Below are 18,084 nucleotides of genomic sequence, written 5' to 3'. Positions count from 1 at the left end.
GTCTTGAAGTGAAACATTATGTTCCAAAAACCTTTTTTGAAAAGGCAGATGAACAAATCTGTTAGTGATTCTGAAATTTCAGAGGCTTATGAGCTGTAAATACTTTATATATCATCAAGAGTTCAACCATCACTGGAACTAACCAAAAATATTGAAAAAGGGGATAAAATGGAAAACTTAATATTTGACAGAACTACGAACTAGGCCTCTGTGTTGGAACTGAGACAGATTAGTATCAGGGGGAATGTGGGAGTTCGCACTGCAAATTTAAAGACAACATTGGATGACACAGGGAGTTTCCTTTTCACACACTGTGATGGGAGAGGTCCTATAGTGATGGGCCAGATGAATTTGTGTCATTCATTTGTTACACCCCCCCCCACCTCCCCCCTCCTCTGTAGACTAGTTTATTTTTATAGTTTTATTATATTATAGCTCATTATGCATTGGTCCTTATCTTTGTGTACTCCCGTGAGGGAACAACCCTGGGAAAGCACTCTGGTCGGATGTTCAAAGCTTTTATAAATAAGCCTTGTCCTCGTGCAAGGTTGGACCATCCAAACAAATTCTTTTCCAAGGGTCAATTTAGAGAGATTTTACAGTTTGATATGTGCTAAATGAAAACCATACATTGAGGTTTTTGTAAACCAGCCCTTGCTTCCGTTTTGAACATCCAACATTAATGGCCAAAATTGCCTAAATAAATAAATGCATTTGGGGGGAAGGAGACTACTGGGTTGATATTTTTTCGTGGCAAAAGGTTAACATCTTGATGTATTTAAATAGCGGTGCAGTGTACAACGTAGATAGAAGGCCGAAATGGACAAACCCTCAGTATTCATTGATTTATTGTACGATAAAAGTCCATTTCTCTGGCTACTTAGCAAACGTCAGTTATGGGCTGGGTGATGGTTTGCACGCGGGTTAAAACGGTCACAACTTTGATCTTCGGCGAGATGAAGCTTTCCAGGAGAAATGTAAACCTTGGAATCCACCATAAGTCCGGACTCGTTTCTGGTTGCTTTTCTCAGAATAGTCGTGCGAGGATATCTTTGAAAAGTCTTTTTTACAAAACAGATGCCTTTTGCGAAGCTCTTGCCAGAAAACAGACGGGAACATATATATGATGGAGTGTAGCACATTCCAAAACCTCACGACTCTATACGATAATCACGTAGCCCAGCCCGAACTGACTTACAGGGTGAGCGTACACGTTTTCCCTCGACGAGTCAACGGTGATTAAAATCTTCCAGGTTTAATCAAGGCATGGACTGATTCCAGCTTTCCATTTGAGAAAATCTAGCTGGTGTTCCTGGAGGGAAAATGCCCAGCAAAGACCAGATGAATGAACTTGGATTCTGACATGGGATTGTAGCACAGAGCTTTGTGACCAGATGAACCGTGTGTCATTAATCAGATTGTTTTTGTTCATTGCTTCATTGCTTTTCGATGATGTATTGTTGTCAAAGGAACCATCAATGCGGGCCGAGGCATTGCTCTACGCAATGAGGCATGGGAATCCACTTGATCAATAATGTATTTCTACTGGTGTGTGTTTTTTCCTGTAGGTTCATTTTTCATTTCTTTTCAGGCCCAATCCTTTAGGGCTCGGTGAAACTGAGGAACCGCCGTCGTATTGACTGTCAGGATCTTTATTTGTCATAATTAAAATCTGATAACGATTAAAGATGTGACGGCTGTAACGAATCATCTGCCCGCAGGGCACCCGGGAGACCCTCAGCCGACACTGCGGCATGCTGGGAGACGCCCTGCACAAGGAGAACGACTTCGCGCTCATCATCGACGGAAAGACGCTCAAGTACGCCCTCACCTTCGGCGTGCGACAGTACTTCCTGGACCTGGCCCTGTCCTGCAAGGCGGTCATCTGTTGCAGGTAACCTCGATGTTATATAACCTGTTATAGGTAATATGAATTGAGCAGTAGCTCTGTTACATTATTGCTGGTCAGCTTTAGCTGGAGAGTCTGTGTCACTGCTGACTGGAGGCCTGTCGATGCAGTCCGCGTCAATATCCCCACAGTTTCAGACCGGTTCAGACCAGACCTGTTGTTTGCGTGCAGCCTTGGTTTGCCAAAAAAAAAAAAACAAAGCATTATGCACTGCAAAATGCTAGGCTACACAATAGCTGAGCCCAACAGCATAGAGACAAGATGGAGGCATTAGCAGCCGAGTCCTCATGTCCTGTTAAGCTCCCACTCGTGGGGCAGCGGGTCCTTTGGCTTCCTGGGCCTCACCGCGGTCTGGCGGGTCAACGTGGAGGGCGTTACAGTGCCGGTTGTCCACGCCTCAACCCTGGACCAGTGGAGATAAAGCCCGCTAAAGCCGTCCTGCTTGAAGGACACGTTCGTCGCTTCACATCGCACGTTCAAGTGGCCGTGTGATACCAGGCTTAGGGTCCAGTGAGATAGCTGGGGGTAGGTTGGGAGGGGGGGGTGGGGCTGGAGAAGGGTGCACCCCTGGGGGCGGCTGAGCACATTGAGTCTAATGTTACACACAGCCACCCCCCCCTATCCCATGGAAACAAGCTTGTCACCACACACCCTGAAGTGGGTGATGATCTCACTGTAGAGCAGCACAGTACACCCATGAATGCACCCAGTCACCAGTTAAACCACAGGCATACCGATCAACTCTATTATCCCAACTCATATTCTGAGGCTGTTACGGATTTAAGTGAAAGCCCAATTAATTCAGCTCTCATTAACGAACCTGTTTATATCGCGGTGCTCTGGAATACGAGTTTACAGGTCTGCTGGGGAGACCTGTTTGAGTCACTTAGGCCCTGCGATACTCCCAGTCTTACAGATCATGTCGGGCTGACGTTTCTTGTTGTATGCATGAAGCACCCATGTGAGCCTCCATTTTTGTATGGGTACAGCGTGACTCTCATTCGGCTCAATAAAACGCAATTAGATGAATGGCGACATTTCGAATGACTGGCATTTAAATGTTAGAGCATGATAAAAGTGGTATGCAATCCGATTCAGAGTTAAAAGAAAAATAGTATTAAACTCGGTTCAACTCCTATTCAATTTAGCATGTGGGAAGCAAATGTACAGTATGAAGATAAATGTTAGTCATGACGGTAAAGAGAGTCAACAAGGTTAAACCGTGGCCATTTCTTCCTATTGCCATTTAGCAAGAGACCTGGCTGGGAGTTAGAGAGACATCACTTGATTGTTGTCTGGACAGAGTTTCCTTTCTGTTCAGCAGGAGAAAGTACATGACCCCTGTGGGCATGTTAGTTTCTGCTGTGTGCTCATTAATTCCTGTACTGTGGACTCTGTGCCTGCTCGTTTTGGATCAGATAATGGGCATTGCATGCAGACAGCATCCCCGCAAAGTTCCTTCCACCCGCTGCAGCTGGAGGGAGTGTGTACGGTTAGCCGTGCTGCTGTTGTCACGGAGACCCGGTGTGTAATTACCCTCCCACCCCCATTCCCACCCCCAGGGTGTCCCCGCTGCAGAAGTCGGAGGTGGTGGAGATGGTCAAGAAGCAGGTGCGCGTGATCACGCTGGCCATCGGCGACGGCGCCAACGACGTGGGCATGATCCAGACCGCTCACGTGGGCGTGGGCATCTCGGGCAACGAGGGCCTCCAGGCTGCCAACTCGTCGGACTACTCCATCGCACAGGTGAGCGGGTGTGGCCAGCCGGCAGGAAATGATATCTCATCAGTGTTTTGCATGGGGACCCATGGGAGATGAATCTGCTGCTGTAACAACAACAGTATTGTAGTGTAATGATAGCATTTACTTTAATGCTATCATTACACTACAGTGCTAACCATTGGTTTGGTCACATGCTTTGCACAGGCACTGGTATACATGTAGGTACTATTTTGGTGTTACTATAGTGTTATAGTAACACACACTCCACTGATGTTTTCCAGATTTTGAATCACTTTAGATTCAAAAACATCTGGCAAGGCCCGGTAATGTAATACAGTTTAATGCAATGTAATGAGTTTCTTTGCCAGAGATGTGGAGTGTTTTTACACTGGCTCTGGATGTCACCTCCTATCAGCACCTCTGTGAGATGTTCTGTAACACTGAGGCTGATGAAGGCACCCAAGGTATGCAGGGGTCATTGAGGTCACCTGGCTTAATGTGCAAAGGTGTGCTTTGCTCCGATGAGGACTTCACGTGCGGATTGTAACAGACAAAGAGAAGCACAAAGCAGTTTGAGCCTCATTTGGCTAAGTGCACTGTGACTCAATTTCCTTGAGACCGATCCTTAATTAAGCAGCTGGCTCATTACTCACTTTTTCGTATTCACCCATTTCTTCAGGTGACAAACCCTGACAAAGGCGCATAGTGCTGGAATGTAGGTCAGTTTTCTAATTAAATTAAGAAGCACAGAGAGTGTGTAATCTCATTTTTGAAATTGTAAAGGGGAAGAACGAACCGACGTCTTCTATATTAGTTCGTAGTTCTTTCCCACACACGTTGCGTGTTATCCTGCCGGAACGTTAGCAGTATTGTCACTGTCGACAAGCAACGACGCTCTCGCGTATCGTAGTGATGTTTTGTTGTGATTCTGCCTTGTGACGGCACCGCATGCGATCCTCTTGTGTTCGGCTACCACCCCTTTGGCGGTGCGGCGGCGGTGCTCAAATTCGAGCCGAGGGTGACACAACAACAGGGGACTTTCACGGCGTGCCGGTGTCAGGTGACTGCAACGGAGAAGCTGTCATTAGCGGTCGGCAGGAACATTTAAGAGGCAGCACGCTCTCTCGTGAAAGCCGACCCTATCACGGAAACCTGCTTCCGTGCCCCATTGACTCCCAAAGAGTTCCGGCTATCGGGTTACGCCTTGCAGGGTTTATCGAATTATTTGCTACACGTGTATTGTTTGGGACGTGGTGTTTCTGTGACACCACGTGCCTCCGTGCATGTGTGTTCTCTTTTTGCCGAACTATTGACAGTGTCCTCTGGATGAACCCTGTAATGAATCCATGAGCCCCCATCCGTTTGGCTTCCCTCTCCTGCTCATCACGCACAGCCTTACGGAGGCCATCTTGTTTCTCTCAGCTGCCATTGTTTGTGGTTAGAGTGATGTGTTTCTCCATTGGTCGTTGCCTTGCGACCGTTTGGCGGGGTCTTTGATCTTCAGCGTTGTGTCTGTAATGAAGGTCACCTCAAGCACTTATCAGGGCCCCACAAGACCCTGTGGTGAGCTGTGTGGAAGTGCTGCCAAACCGCTTCAAGTGTCAATTTACAGTCAGTCATTTTTACGCACAGTGAAAAGCGAATTCAAATGCAAACGCAGAGGTTAATGCTTCTGAATGTCACACCACTGACTTATGATACTTAAACGTCAATATACTATATTTATATTTAGTCTGTGTCCAGGGTTATTCGTGAAGAGCACTGCCTGTCTGATTGTAGATTCTCATGCTGCATATTTGGGGCCCAGTGGAGTATTTGATCCCCCTCCACGGGTCAGCAGGGCCTGGGGAAGGGCCCACATATCCCACCTGAGATAAGAGACCAGACCCCCCCCCCCCCCCCTTTCCCTCCCCAGTGGTACATTCCTCAGCCACTCCACCGTTGCTGAACCTTTCTGACAGATTTATAAATTGGATGTGTGTTACATGTTGTGATGGTTCACCGAAAGTCAGGCTTAAGGCCAAGATGGATGTATTTAGCGAAGAAGCAGTGTCTGGCTGGCTCACTGTCGGGGGATTTATCCTGAATTGATGGATTACGCAGCAATGGGGCAGAACTATAAAATTGGACTGGACGTACTATGTTCGTGACATAAGGAAAAATGTGGACTCCTGTACACTGTTGAATGTATCTAACTTCTTTATCCAGTGTGCACTTGTCATATTTTTGCAGCTGAATATTTGATTAAAAGATACATATTGAAGTGTATACTGTCAACCGCTGTTAGTCCTTAACTTTGACTTAACAATTTAACGCAAGCGTTATTGTTTCTTTCTTCACACAGCTTTGCAAGTTGAATTCGGTCGTCGTTTGAACTCGCCAAACTCGTTGAGGAGAAAAAGGCTTCGACTCTTGCATTTAATTGTGGGTCGAACTTAGGGGCGAACGTTGATTGAATCCAGGCCTCGGTCTCGCAACCTGCAACTTATCCTCCGCCGTGCCGGATGTCCATAGGAACCGCAACCATGGAAAGAGTTTGCAGACCCATTTATCAGCTCACCCTGTTAAGGATCTTGGTTTGATGTCTTCGGGGGGGCGGGGGGGGTGGGGGGGGGGGGGTATGCAGTGCTCAAATACTCATTGGCTTCGTACAGAAGGTTTGATCATTTAAATAATCTTGGGACCCGTAGCTTATTCTGATATTAAATGAAATGAACCGTTCCTCCCTGCCTTCAGTGTGAGATGCTCGGGGGAGCTAATTTAAGTTTGTGGCACTTTGACGGTACTCCGCTCTTCACTCCCGTTCGTGTTGATACTGTGCTAACTGAAGGGTCCCAGAGGGAGTGACACCACCTCTCTCTGCCCTTCTCGAAGCCTCGCGAACGCCTGGAAACGCAATCAGAGCGCGGCGAAATATTCCGAGAATGTCTTCATTAAGAGCCGCGCTCCCTCCTCCCCCGCGGAGAGTCGGTCTTTGAAGCCGTGGCGGTGATAAGGTCGCCCTATTTTTTGATCAGACGCCCCTCTTGCGCTTAACACGGGCGTTCGCTGATTGGAATCCCTGGTACCCTATGCCTTGGTGCAGTGTACTGTCGTCCTGTAGGACTGATATTCATGCATTTCCCCCCCCCCCCCCCCCCCCCCCCCACACCTCTCCCAGTTCAAGTACCTGAAGAATCTGCTGCTGGTTCATGGAGCTTGGAACTACAACCGCGTTGCCAAGTGCATCCTCTACTGCTTCTACAAGAACATAGTCCTGTACATCATCGAGGTAGGACTGCTGCACTATCTCTCTCTCTCTCTGTCTGTCTGTCTGTCTGTCTGTCTCTGGCCTGGCTTCTTGGAGACCCCTGAGCTCATCAACTCTGCCCTTGATAGGCTGTGATAAAGACCAGGCTTGGTGTCCATCTGCTATATCCAGGGCTAGAAGGTCTCTTGACAAGTCAACAGTAGGTTATCAGATTTTGATAGCAACATTGTGGCAGAGTGAGTGGAAGCTTTGATCAGCCCCTGACCAACCCCCAGCCCGCCCACCTCTGTATTTGGAGCTTTGTTCTCTGCTGAAGAGGAACTGAACGCTAAAAGAGAAGGCTTCAGCGGTTCTGGGGAGGTTCCAAAGGGGACAGTTCATTGCTTTCGGAGCAGCTGGGAGCCCCTGTCCAGTCCCGGAGCGGGGTATCGGCAGCCCCTCGAGGAACGGGCGCCCCGGGGTTCCCAGCGTCACGGCCGGGTCAGCTTGAGCTCCAGCGGTCCCGGTCGCCGCTGGACTGTGACCGCAAACAGATGGTCGGCCCAGCTGCCTCGCATGCACGCGTTCACGGTAGACTGGATCTCAGAGCTCATTTAAAAGTCACTTAGCATGGTAAAAATAAACCCAGGCTAACAGTTTGGCCATTTGAACGCAACAGGCCTTTAAATACCAACTTTAGAAATGTTTCTGACTCGGTATGAACGTGGCGCATCTAACAAAATGCTTTCCCAGCAGTTCCTTTTCAAATATCTTTTGCTTTTCTCAAAGGCAAATTCTTGAATTTTAGGCTCCTTTGAAATATGTCTGAATGATAGTTGTTGTTGAAAGATGAATGCTGTAAGGTACACTGCTATAGGAAACGGCACCGCTGTTCATGAGATTGACTTTCCTGCACACTATTGGCGTAGAATGCTAGATCTGGGAAAGCACACTTTCCAGCAGACCGGCCAGTTATACACTGAGACTTGTTCATTGGCGCCAACAGCGAAACATTCATGCCGGTTAATAAACGCTGATGTGGGAATATCTGCCTGACATTTTCCAACGTCCTCCCTACCCACGGCTACAATCAGCGACCCTGAAAACAACCTCTTTTTTTTGAGGAAAGCCATGTATCAGGCGATGGTGAAATATAACCCCCAGTGCTATGAAACGGAGACAGATGAGGTCCCCCCCCCCCCCCCCCCGCATTCTTTCAGGATAAAGGCTCAATGTTATCTCTCCTCTGTTGGGCGAGATACTAGTCGACGTACACTCTCGGAGCCCTCAAGTGAGACATCACGGCCCCAGTGCATGCTGGGGGAGCGGCTCCTGGCTCCAGGCAGACACATGCAGCCTTCTGGGGCAGAAAGCGTGGCCAGATGTCGTGAGAATGTCACCGCCGGCAAACGGGGGAACGGGGTTTAGGGGATGAAGTTTCGGATCATAAATTGGCTGAGCCCAATGGGAAACATTACCTCCTTTCAGATTCTCTCTCTCTCGCTCTCGCTTTCTCTCTCTCTGTTTTTCTTTCTCTCTCTTGCCCTCTGTCTTTCTCTTTCTTTCTCTTGTCCTTTCTTTCTTCTTTCTGTGTTGCTTGACTTTATTTTCTTTCCTCGTTCAGTTTTATGTTCTGTAGTAAATCAGTGGAGACCCTGAAATTCCACCGTGTCCCTTTCTGGTAAGACCCCAGTCTAAAAGCTCCGCTCCCGGCTAACCCTTTTAATGGGGCTGAGCTGCCTCTGTCTCCCTGCTGTGTCTACAGGAAGTAGAGCATGCCATTGTTGATAGGTAGGATAGTATTCGTGTTGCTAATTAGCCAACACAAAAGGCTTGATTTGCTCAAAGAAGCAGGTTTGAAAACATTTCAAATGAACACTCAGATTCTGATTAGGCACTGAGGGCTTGACTAAAATTAGCTAGAATTTTGAATATGGCAGCGGCAATCCATAAAAAATAAGACGTGAGAACCATGTTCACAATATACACTCATACTGTGGATAAGCTGTGTGTGTGAGCATGTCCGTGTATGTGTTTGTGTGTGCATGTATGAATGCATGTGTGTGTATGCGTGCTTGATGGCTTGTTTGCTTGCTCATGGCCTGTCATTTGTTGACCGTACTGACCTCAGCATTGGTGGTCATGGGTGTTGCAGTTCTGTGCTCTCCCATTCTGTAGCTAATACAGTAGGCAGTTGTGGTGGTGCTCTCTCTTCTAGCCCTGCCTTTTTCCCATGGTTTGCAGTAAAGGCCTATTCACTGTGAGAGGAGGCTGAACAGTGTAGGCCTTCAGGCTTCATTGAATGAGGTTCTACAGTACGCTTTCAAAACTGGAACCACTTGAGACAGTTGGAACCAACAGGACTGCTGTTGTTGCCTTTCTGTGTAACTTGGCTTCAGGCTGCAGCTGCCTAGGTCTCGCTATTTTGTTCTTTCTCTTTTTTGTGTGATTTTGAAGTGTTTGTCGAAATGTCCGACACATTAGTTATTCAGGGTCCAGTGCATTTGCAGTGAACATATGTGCAGCCTCTAACGTACTGAACAAGCGGGAGAATACCAGGCTGTGCCTGTTTATTGTTGCAAGCCCAACTTTCCCAGAATGCACCGCATGCCCAAACTGCATGAGCGCAGCTGGTAGACATAATTTAAGAAGTTTTTTTATGTAGCCACCTGATTATTGTATTTATGCTATGCTTTCCTAAGTGTTTGCCCTTTAGAGGAGCCAAGAGACTATGCTCGTTCAATCACTCCGGGGTTTCAGGGAGAAGATCTCTTGCACACTTTTACTCTGGGTCATGTAGTCCTATGTGAAAGCTTGCAGACATGATATCGTACGCAATACAGACTGCTGACCGACCCCTGTGTGTCAGCCATTGCCCGAAGCAGTGGCACACTGCCACAATGGCTGTAATTGCTACAAAGGCTTGCTTTTATACTGTTAAGTTTTTTTTTTCCCCCCTCCATATGGTCAATTTACATTTATTTCTAAGAGGGAGTATTGTACAATGTGGAAATAATTATATCCAGGTAGATCTTGACTGCGTAAAGGGTTCATTCTTTATCATGAAGCAGTACCGCAAGATAATTATTGGCTGAAGGCTATGTTTCGGAAGTTTGAACAGTATTTTTTTTTTCTTTATTCAGGAAGCTTGCATATTTTTACATACAATTGTATCTTCTGTCAGGGGAATCGCCATAGTGATGAATTTCAACTTAATCAGTCAGGAGGGCCTATTGGTGTGGGGGTAAGGGGGGGTCAGGGTTGGGGGGGGGGGGTTAGTTGTGGCTTAAGACTTGACTGACAACTTGTCAACTGTCCCAGCCACATTTGGGTGATTGACAAGTGGCATTTATGGGCTAATTACAAGAGGTCCATTCAGCTCTTCCTGAAAGCACAGAGAGACACAGAGAAAAGAAGCAATAAAGGGCCCCAGCAGCCAACTGGTGCTGAACTCTGAATGGGAGGCGAGGGTCTCCATCATCACTGTGACACTTCTTCCCCTCCTTCCCCACACACACACACGCACACATGCACGCACGCACACACACACACACCCTACGCTCACACACACACACACACACACGCATGCACGCACACACCCACATGCGTACACACACAAACACGCATCCACGCACACATGCACATGCACATGCACATTATACATACACACATGTACATGTACGCACACACACACACACACACACACACTTTCCATATTTGCTGGCCTGTCTGGTCCCCCCTTCTCTTTCACGCTTTTTCTGGTAGAGGAATTAGGGTGCCATTAGCATTTGGAGAGGTCACAAAAGGACTGCGTGTAACAAGGGTGTCGGTTTGTGGCCCCGCCCCCGGCTCCAGCCCGGCCATCGTTCAGGCGTGGGACAGCACAGAGGTCACTGATGACTATGCAGATGCTGGAGATGGTGCTCTCTCTCTCTCTCTCTCTCTCCCTCTGTCTCTCTCTCATTCTCTCCCTCTCTCTCTCTCTCTCTCTCTCTGTCTCTCTCTTATTCTCTCTCTCTCCCACACAACATACCTCCCGTTCCCTGTTGTTCGCACACACCTCTGTCTGGGAGCAGGGCGGGCGTGGGAGAGGGAAAAAAAAGCCAAATTTGCTTTCTCTCCGTCCCATCGCCATCCACCACCGCCCCGCCACCCCCCAAACCCCCCACCCCACCCCAGCCCGCCCCGCCCCGGGCTTTCAGATTGTGCAGCAAGCGAGGAGGGCTGCCCCGCCCCCCCGCTCCGGCAGAGGGGGCCCCCGAACGGGACGCTGGACGTGCCGGCCCCCGAACCCGCCATCCGCCAACGCGCCGCTGCATCTGCTAGGCGCGAGAGAGGAGAGGGAGGGGCCCGCCGGCACGCCCAGATTTCGCGCAGGCGTCCCGCGGGGCACGCACGCAACGGCGTGGCCCTCCAGAAGGGGGAAAATCGATTTGTTGATAAGCTACGGAATTAGCTCCGGGTGGAGTTAACACTTTTTCCGTCCACCTGCTCATTCAAAAGCCACAGATATAAAAAATAAAAAATAAAAAAAACACATGGCCAATGCTGGTATTAAGGTCCCTGTCCATGTTTTTTTTCATAGAAGATGATCTAGATTTTTTATTTGGTGGTTCTTTAAATCTTTTTTTTCAATATATATATGACATGAATATTCCCATTTTTTTCCCCAGCCATTTTCAGATTACAGCCTTTTTCCTCTTCTGAATGGGAATGATGTGTTGTGTGTGGAAAAACGGAATGTGATCAACACCAGGACCCTGAAAAAACATAGCATCAGTGAGGAGCACGTCTGACTCACAGAGAAGAGAAGGGAGGGGGGCTGGGGGGGGGGGGGGGGCAGACATTTGTTTTGGGAACATTTTCACGCATTTGCTCACACGATTAAAAGGGAAGGGCTGGCTGTATGGACGTTAGGCGCTGGGGCCAGCTCGGGGTAGGGCTTTGTCGACCCGAGAATTTGTAGCGATTCACACTTTCATAATGAAGTTAAATGAAGCGAGGAAGAGTTCACCCGGCAGGGCCACAGAACGGCTCTCTGCAGTCTGTTTCTTAACACTACCCCATCTGATAGCACAGTACTGCACAGTACTGAGAGAGTTCAACACCACAACCCCATCTCACAATAACAGTGCAGAGAGAGCTCAAAACCACAATCCCATCTCACATCAGCACAATACTGCGTGATTGCAACACCACTGCCTCGTCTCACAATGACAGTACGGAGAGTTTAACTCCACTGTCCCATCTGACATTAACTGTACAGAGAGTGTTCAATACCACTGCCCCATCTCATATTAACAGTACAGAGAGAATTCAACTCCACTCCTCTCTCGCATGAACTGTACCGAGAGAGTTTAACAGCACCACAGTTAGAGCATCAATCAGTTAAGGCACCACGCTGGGGTGCTTGGATGAGCCTTATGGCCCCAGATTGAATCTGGACTGTACCGGTGCTGACTGCAGCCGGTCTGATTAGGGATCCACGTTCATCAGTATCTACCACCACTGGTTGATCAGGCGCCCGTGGATTGCATGCTAAAGCCGCATATGAAAGGATGGAGACAATTTTACTCATCTAAATCTGATGAAATTGAGATCACATTGAGAAAAAATGAAACTGATTAAGTGTTCTACAGATGGGAAGCACTCTGGTCACATAGGTCCCAGAGAATGATTTTGGCAGTTAAAGGGTGTGCCGTCCGAATGCAGGCTTCTCGAGCATTAGCACAGCATCTGGTTTTCAGCTCATAATTTCATTATCAAGATGGTGTTTCAAGATGGGGGCGTACGCAGTTTCTGCCTTACATTAGCAATCAAGCTTTCAGGCCTCTTCGTCTCTTTGCATCTGAGCAGAGTTCAAACCCGACGAGTCAGGCTAATCAAGATAGCGGTCGATAAGACTGGCATCCTAACACGTGTTTTGAACGCATGTCTTTTTTTTGTTTCTTCCCTTCGCATTACAAGAGTTCCTAAGATTCCCCTGATCCATGTTGCCCCGCCGACCGACGTGTATTACCTCATAACTCCTAGCGGGGATTTGAGCCGATCGTGAGAGGGCTGGGGATAAAACGGTTTGTTTGATAAATGTATGGAAGGCTGTAATCCCTGGTTAAATCCATGGGAAATTTACACTGTCACTCAAGGCTTTGCTGGGGGCGGAGCCAGGATGAGCACTGTCTGTCGGCCTCGTTGACCTTTTTTTTTCTTTCTTTCCAGTCAAGTTTGGTAAATTGAAGATATATTGAAACTGCCTTAACTGAAATGTTATGTTACAAAATGTTGAAATAAATATTGTTAATATAAATATTGCCTTATTATTGCATCCTATACAAATTATTTCCGCTTTCAGATATTATAGTTTTTTTTTAAATAAAAAAATTGTACTGTTGTGAAATATATTTGTAATTACATTTTCAAAAAAGTACACATTTACAATATATTTAAGCATATTCCATTTTCTTAGGGGTATCAAGAATTACCCCTGACTGAATGAGGTTATAACCATTTTACGAAACAGAAGGAGATAATCTAGTTGACCAAAACAGCATTTCATGCTCAAATCTGCATCTGAATGGGTGGCCCTGATTATAATGAGGACACCTGCACCCATTGTTCTTCCTCTGGGCTCATCAACCTTTCCCTCCCTCCCTCCCTTCCTCCCTCCCTCCCTTCTTTCAGATCTGGTTCGCCTTCGTTAACGGGTTCTCTGGGCAAATCCTGTTTGAGCGCTGGTGCATCGGCTTGTACAACGTGGTGAGTGTCTGCTGTCTGTGATTGGTTCTCCTCCTTGTCTGATTGTGAATTGGCTGCAGGTACTCAGCCCAGCTGAAACCTCTTGTATTGCAATAGCCCTCCAGGCAAATGCCCATATTGCAAAGCATCTAATAGCCTAAATGTATGAAATGCACTGACAATTTGTGTAAACCTTATCTGTTCAAGGCTGAAAAATATTTTTTTCATATGGAAGGAAAAAGGCTTCCCCTACCACTGAAATCTGTGAGGGTTGGTTGAAACAGTTGGTTGAAACAGTGTATGTAACTATGCTCCTCATATAGTAAGTCTCCTAAACCAAAGTTGGCCTTTGCCATATCCACAATGATTATCTTTTGTGCATCAATCCCAGAATTGCTTTGAACCTGTAGTCTGGGGGCATGTACAGTATATGCAAGGCTATGGAGTGGTTTCCTACTGTGCTAGGGTAGAACTCGCTGTCATATAAATGTGGCAGGATGGAAAACACAAAAAGAGTGGCAGAGCCACTGCGGTGAAAAATCATGAGACTGGTGTAGTGCAATACACAGTTGACCATAAAAAAATGGCGGCTGTATTTTTTATAAACTTAGCTAAAGCCACCCATTGATGGGGGAAGCAATTTGAAGGCAGCTATGCACACTATTTTGGCGACAGTTATTATCTGCAGATGGTTATCTGCAGGAGGACTGTTCAGTGCGAAGCCTTATCTTAATTGGAGCCCATTAGCCGCTGCCGCTCGGCTGTAAACTGTCGGGTTGAGGCGTGACTCTTTATGAGGTTTAACGAGAAGGTAATATCTGTGGGAGTTTCGCTCGTTTAGCGAGTCGAGTCTTCACTGGCGGCCAGAGCAGGTCTCCCTTCCTGCTTCAAGGGGACCCCGCAGAACGGTGCCTTTAAGCCCGCAAGCCAAAAGCAGTAGTGTTCGGACGGGAGGGGCGTAGAGGGTTCCCATACTCCCCGTGTTCAAGTCCTGGAAAATGTGTTCACACATGGAAGTAATGGAAAAGACATGGAAGCTGTAAAATTGGCCCATGGTTTATGCTTCATTTTTTCACAGCAAGCAGAATAATTTATTTCTCCGTGACTTGTTTACTGCAATGGCAGTTTGCTGATTTCACTAGCAGATTACGCTAACGCTGGCTTTTACATTAAGCCCGTTACCAGTCGTGATTGGCATTCATTGCCAAGAGTAATTTGCGAGTGTGTGAATTTGGGCACGGAATATTCTGGATGTAATGCACATCCCTAGCTTTTACCACCAATCTACTCTTCTTTAAAGTACCCTAATTATACGGGAATGTAGCTGCAATTTGCCGTTATTGCGGTGGCAATCCTTGAAAGTCATCCACTTAGCTCTAAAACGTAATTGAAAATTAATGGAAAAGTATAAATCTGATTTAACAAGGACTTTTGATGCACATCCGAATTGAACATTTTAAAGTGGAAGAACAGCCTCGGTAAACGTTAGCGTCGCAGAAGACGGATAGCGGAACAGATAATATGCTTGCGGCATCCCTGCAGTTCCTTCAGGGTTACCTTAAAGTGCTCCTGAATTTGGGACAGGCCGGCTGTCTCCTTGCAGCAGCCACTGAAGTGCAGCAGGGGAGGTCTGCTTTGGCTCATTCCTGCGTATTTCAGCGCGGCGTTTTCCGTTACCCGCTAGCTCCATTAGCCAAAGCCCGTTGTCTCGTTTCCACACACCCTGATGGCTATCTGGAGACGGGGGCTTTGGAATCCAGTCTGAATGGCCAGTGATTAGCAGAATGCTGCTTCTCATGGTAGATTAGCTCACTGGTCCTGGCCTAGCGCAGGACTCAGCCTGCAGCATTAAGCAGTGAAGTTTTGGCATGGTAGTGTCTGAGTTTGTGGAACAGGTTGATGCTTTTTTAAATGTGTTTGGTTGTGTTCTTACTTGTAAGAATGATGGTGTGATTTCAGTGTGTGTTGTTGTGTGTGGGGCAGGTGACATGGTTTCAGCATGTGTGGTTTTGTGTATGTGTGTGTTTACGTGTTAACATTTAATGTTTTTCTGTGAATGGTGCAGATCTTCACAGCACTACCTCCACTGACCCTGGGGATATTTGAGCGCTGCTGCAGGAAAGAGAACATGCTGAAGTACCCGGAGCTCTACAAGACTTCCCAGAATGCCATGGGCTTTAACACCAAGGTAACCGCTGTGCACCACACTGCAGTGAACCTCAGGTCCACCATCAGTGACACAGATTTCTTCACTTCTCATTACAATAGTGTAACTTTAATTTGCCAGCAGCCATTTCACCCTTCACCCTCCTCATGTCAAACTGTCAAAACTAAATTTCTGCTGTAAAAGCCAGTGGATAGTGGAAGGGAACCAAATGGAAGATAGGGACACAGTGCTGTAGAAGGTGCCATCCTTTGAATGAGACGTCAGGCTGAGGTCCCGTCATTAGTAATCTATGCCACTTTTCACAAGAGTAGGGCTGTTAACCTCTGTGTCTTGGTCAAATTCCTGTGAAACTGTCATTCTACATCTGGCCACCTCATCATCCCCTTCTCTTGACTGGCTACACCAGCAGTCGTCAGACTTTATCACCTCAAGCCCCCTTAAAATCATTACTTTCTGGATGAGGATCTCCCCACCCACCATCCACTCACCTCAATAAAATGGTTCATGTTTACGCCATTAGTCAGTATCAACCACAGGCTGCCATCCAGTAGCTGCTGAACACACAAATGCATGAAAGCCTGTCTAAAATGGGATGTCATGTAGCATATTTATGAGATATGTACTTTAAAGTCATAGTACTTTTGTTAGAACTCTCCCACAGACCTGTCATACACAATCATGAGTTCTGCAGTGTTTTTGCGAGCTCTCTCATGACTTGGGATTCACACAATTGCACTCACTCTTATGGAGTCTGTATGCTCCATACAAGCGAATGGGTGAAAACAAGGTGTGGTGTGTATGGCTGGGTTCTCATGCTGACTGGCCCTCCGGCTGTAGCATGCTATGACATGGTGCTACGGAGGCCGGAAGTCTGTGACCGTCCCCTGTTGCCCCCCCACTGTTAATAATAATAAAGCTGTCTCCCCGGGACCGAGGCCCCCCCCCCCCCCCTTTTGCCCTGTGGCCCTCCAGCGTTGCAGCCAGGTCAGCGCCGCGTGGAAATGGATTACGCGCCCCCCATTGAGAGGGAGGTCAGGGGCTTTCCCCCATCCGCAGCGGGCTGGCCGCGCTAGCTGGTTTAACCAGCCCGCCGGGCGGGTCCACCCATTGGCTGCACTGGGCCCATGAGCTCCACACAGCAGGGGAGGTCACTGACCCCGCAGGGTAGCTGCCCTTGTCGTAAGGATAGTGTGCCGCTTTTATACGTTAGCAGAGACTCTCTGTTCACTTGTCCAGGTGTCACGTTACCGTCTGGAGAATCTGGGGTGGGATCTTGGCAATGCACAGGCATTTTGCAAAGGTGGAAAAAAAGTCCCTCTCTGCGCTGGAGTTTACATTGCCAAGGTTTTGCGGCCAAATTTTGAAACAATAGATGAGATAGCTAATATGATATGAGTGCCGAAGGGACTAATGATTCAGAGCAGGGTGTGTGTATATGTATGTGTGTGTGTGTATGTGTATGTGTTTGTGTGGATGTGTGTATGTGTGTGGGTGTGCGTTTTAAAGGTAAAGGCAGCCAAAAATTTTGTTAACGCCTGTCAGGTATTTTCCTCACGTCTCCTGTGAGCCTGAGTTGTGTGCGGGAGGGAAATCCCCCTCTCAGCCGGTCCGTTCCTCAGTGTGGCAGTCGCATGCCTGCAGATAGCTGTCTCTGTGTGATATACTCCATTTGGCACTGAGGAGCGGGCGGGGGAGGGGAAATCCTTCAGGTTCGCCAGCCGCGTCCCCCCTATCGCTTTTAATTACACGTTACCGTCCCTGATGTCCCTCTAGTGAAAGAGCCGCCCGCCGGGGCGGCCCAGTCCGCCGCCGGTACCTTGCCCCGTATCGTTTGCCTGGCCGGGGTTGCATTTCTGCGCCGGCCCGCAGTCAGAGGGGGAGGGGACAAAATAAAGGGGGTGGGGGGTGGGGGGTTGAGGAGGAATATTTGGCCAACGTAAAGTACATCCCTTCATGCTTTTTTAAGCAATTAGCCGGCCACAAAGCGCACGTCTTTAGCCCGGCCGCGACAGAGGGCAGCGCCGCGCGGACCCGAAATGGCGCCGCCGTCGCGCTGTGACAAATGATTGTGAACATTTATTGATTTCATTAGCATTCATTACAAGGAAAGGGGGGGAGGTAGCATCAATGGGGCTCTGTCACAGGCTAGCTGGTGGCTGAGAGAGAGTGCGTGTCAAAAAGACGCAGTGGTTAGAGGCTAGCTGTTGTCTGCGTGGGGGGGGGGGGGGGGGGGTTCCTGTTTTCTGACATGCTGTGTGGAAGAAAATGTGACAGATGAGGAGGGGGGTATGAGGGATATTGGGGAAGGAGGTGTTAGACCGG

At 48.0% G+C, this 18,084-nt stretch overlaps 1 protein-coding gene across 4 annotated transcripts in view; it reads left to right on the top strand.

Annotated features, from left to right (window-relative positions):
- LOC118226748 (phospholipid-transporting ATPase IA) overlaps positions 1-18,084 on the top strand; it is a 124,560-nt gene that overhangs the window by 89,738 nt on the left and 16,738 nt on the right. For all 4 annotated transcript variants that reach the window (XM_035416588.1, XM_035416585.1, XM_035416589.1 and 1 more), the window contains 5 exons: positions 1,722-1,894; positions 3,472-3,655; positions 6,792-6,902; positions 13,542-13,616; positions 15,661-15,783. In XM_035416588.1, coding sequence (XP_035272479.1) covers positions 1,722-1,894; positions 3,472-3,655; positions 6,792-6,902; positions 13,542-13,616; positions 15,661-15,783 — 666 coding nt within the window. The remainder of the gene's footprint in view (positions 1-1,721; positions 1,895-3,471; positions 3,656-6,791; positions 6,903-13,541; positions 13,617-15,660; positions 15,784-18,084) is intronic.

This window comes from Anguilla anguilla, chromosome 5, assembly GCF_013347855.1.
Source record: "Anguilla anguilla isolate fAngAng1 chromosome 5, fAngAng1.pri, whole genome shotgun sequence".
Lineage (NCBI taxonomy): Eukaryota > Metazoa > Chordata > Actinopteri > Anguilliformes > Anguillidae > Anguilla > Anguilla anguilla.
Note: the sequence above shows the minus strand (reverse complement) of the source record. Positions and strands in the feature narration are given on the sequence as shown.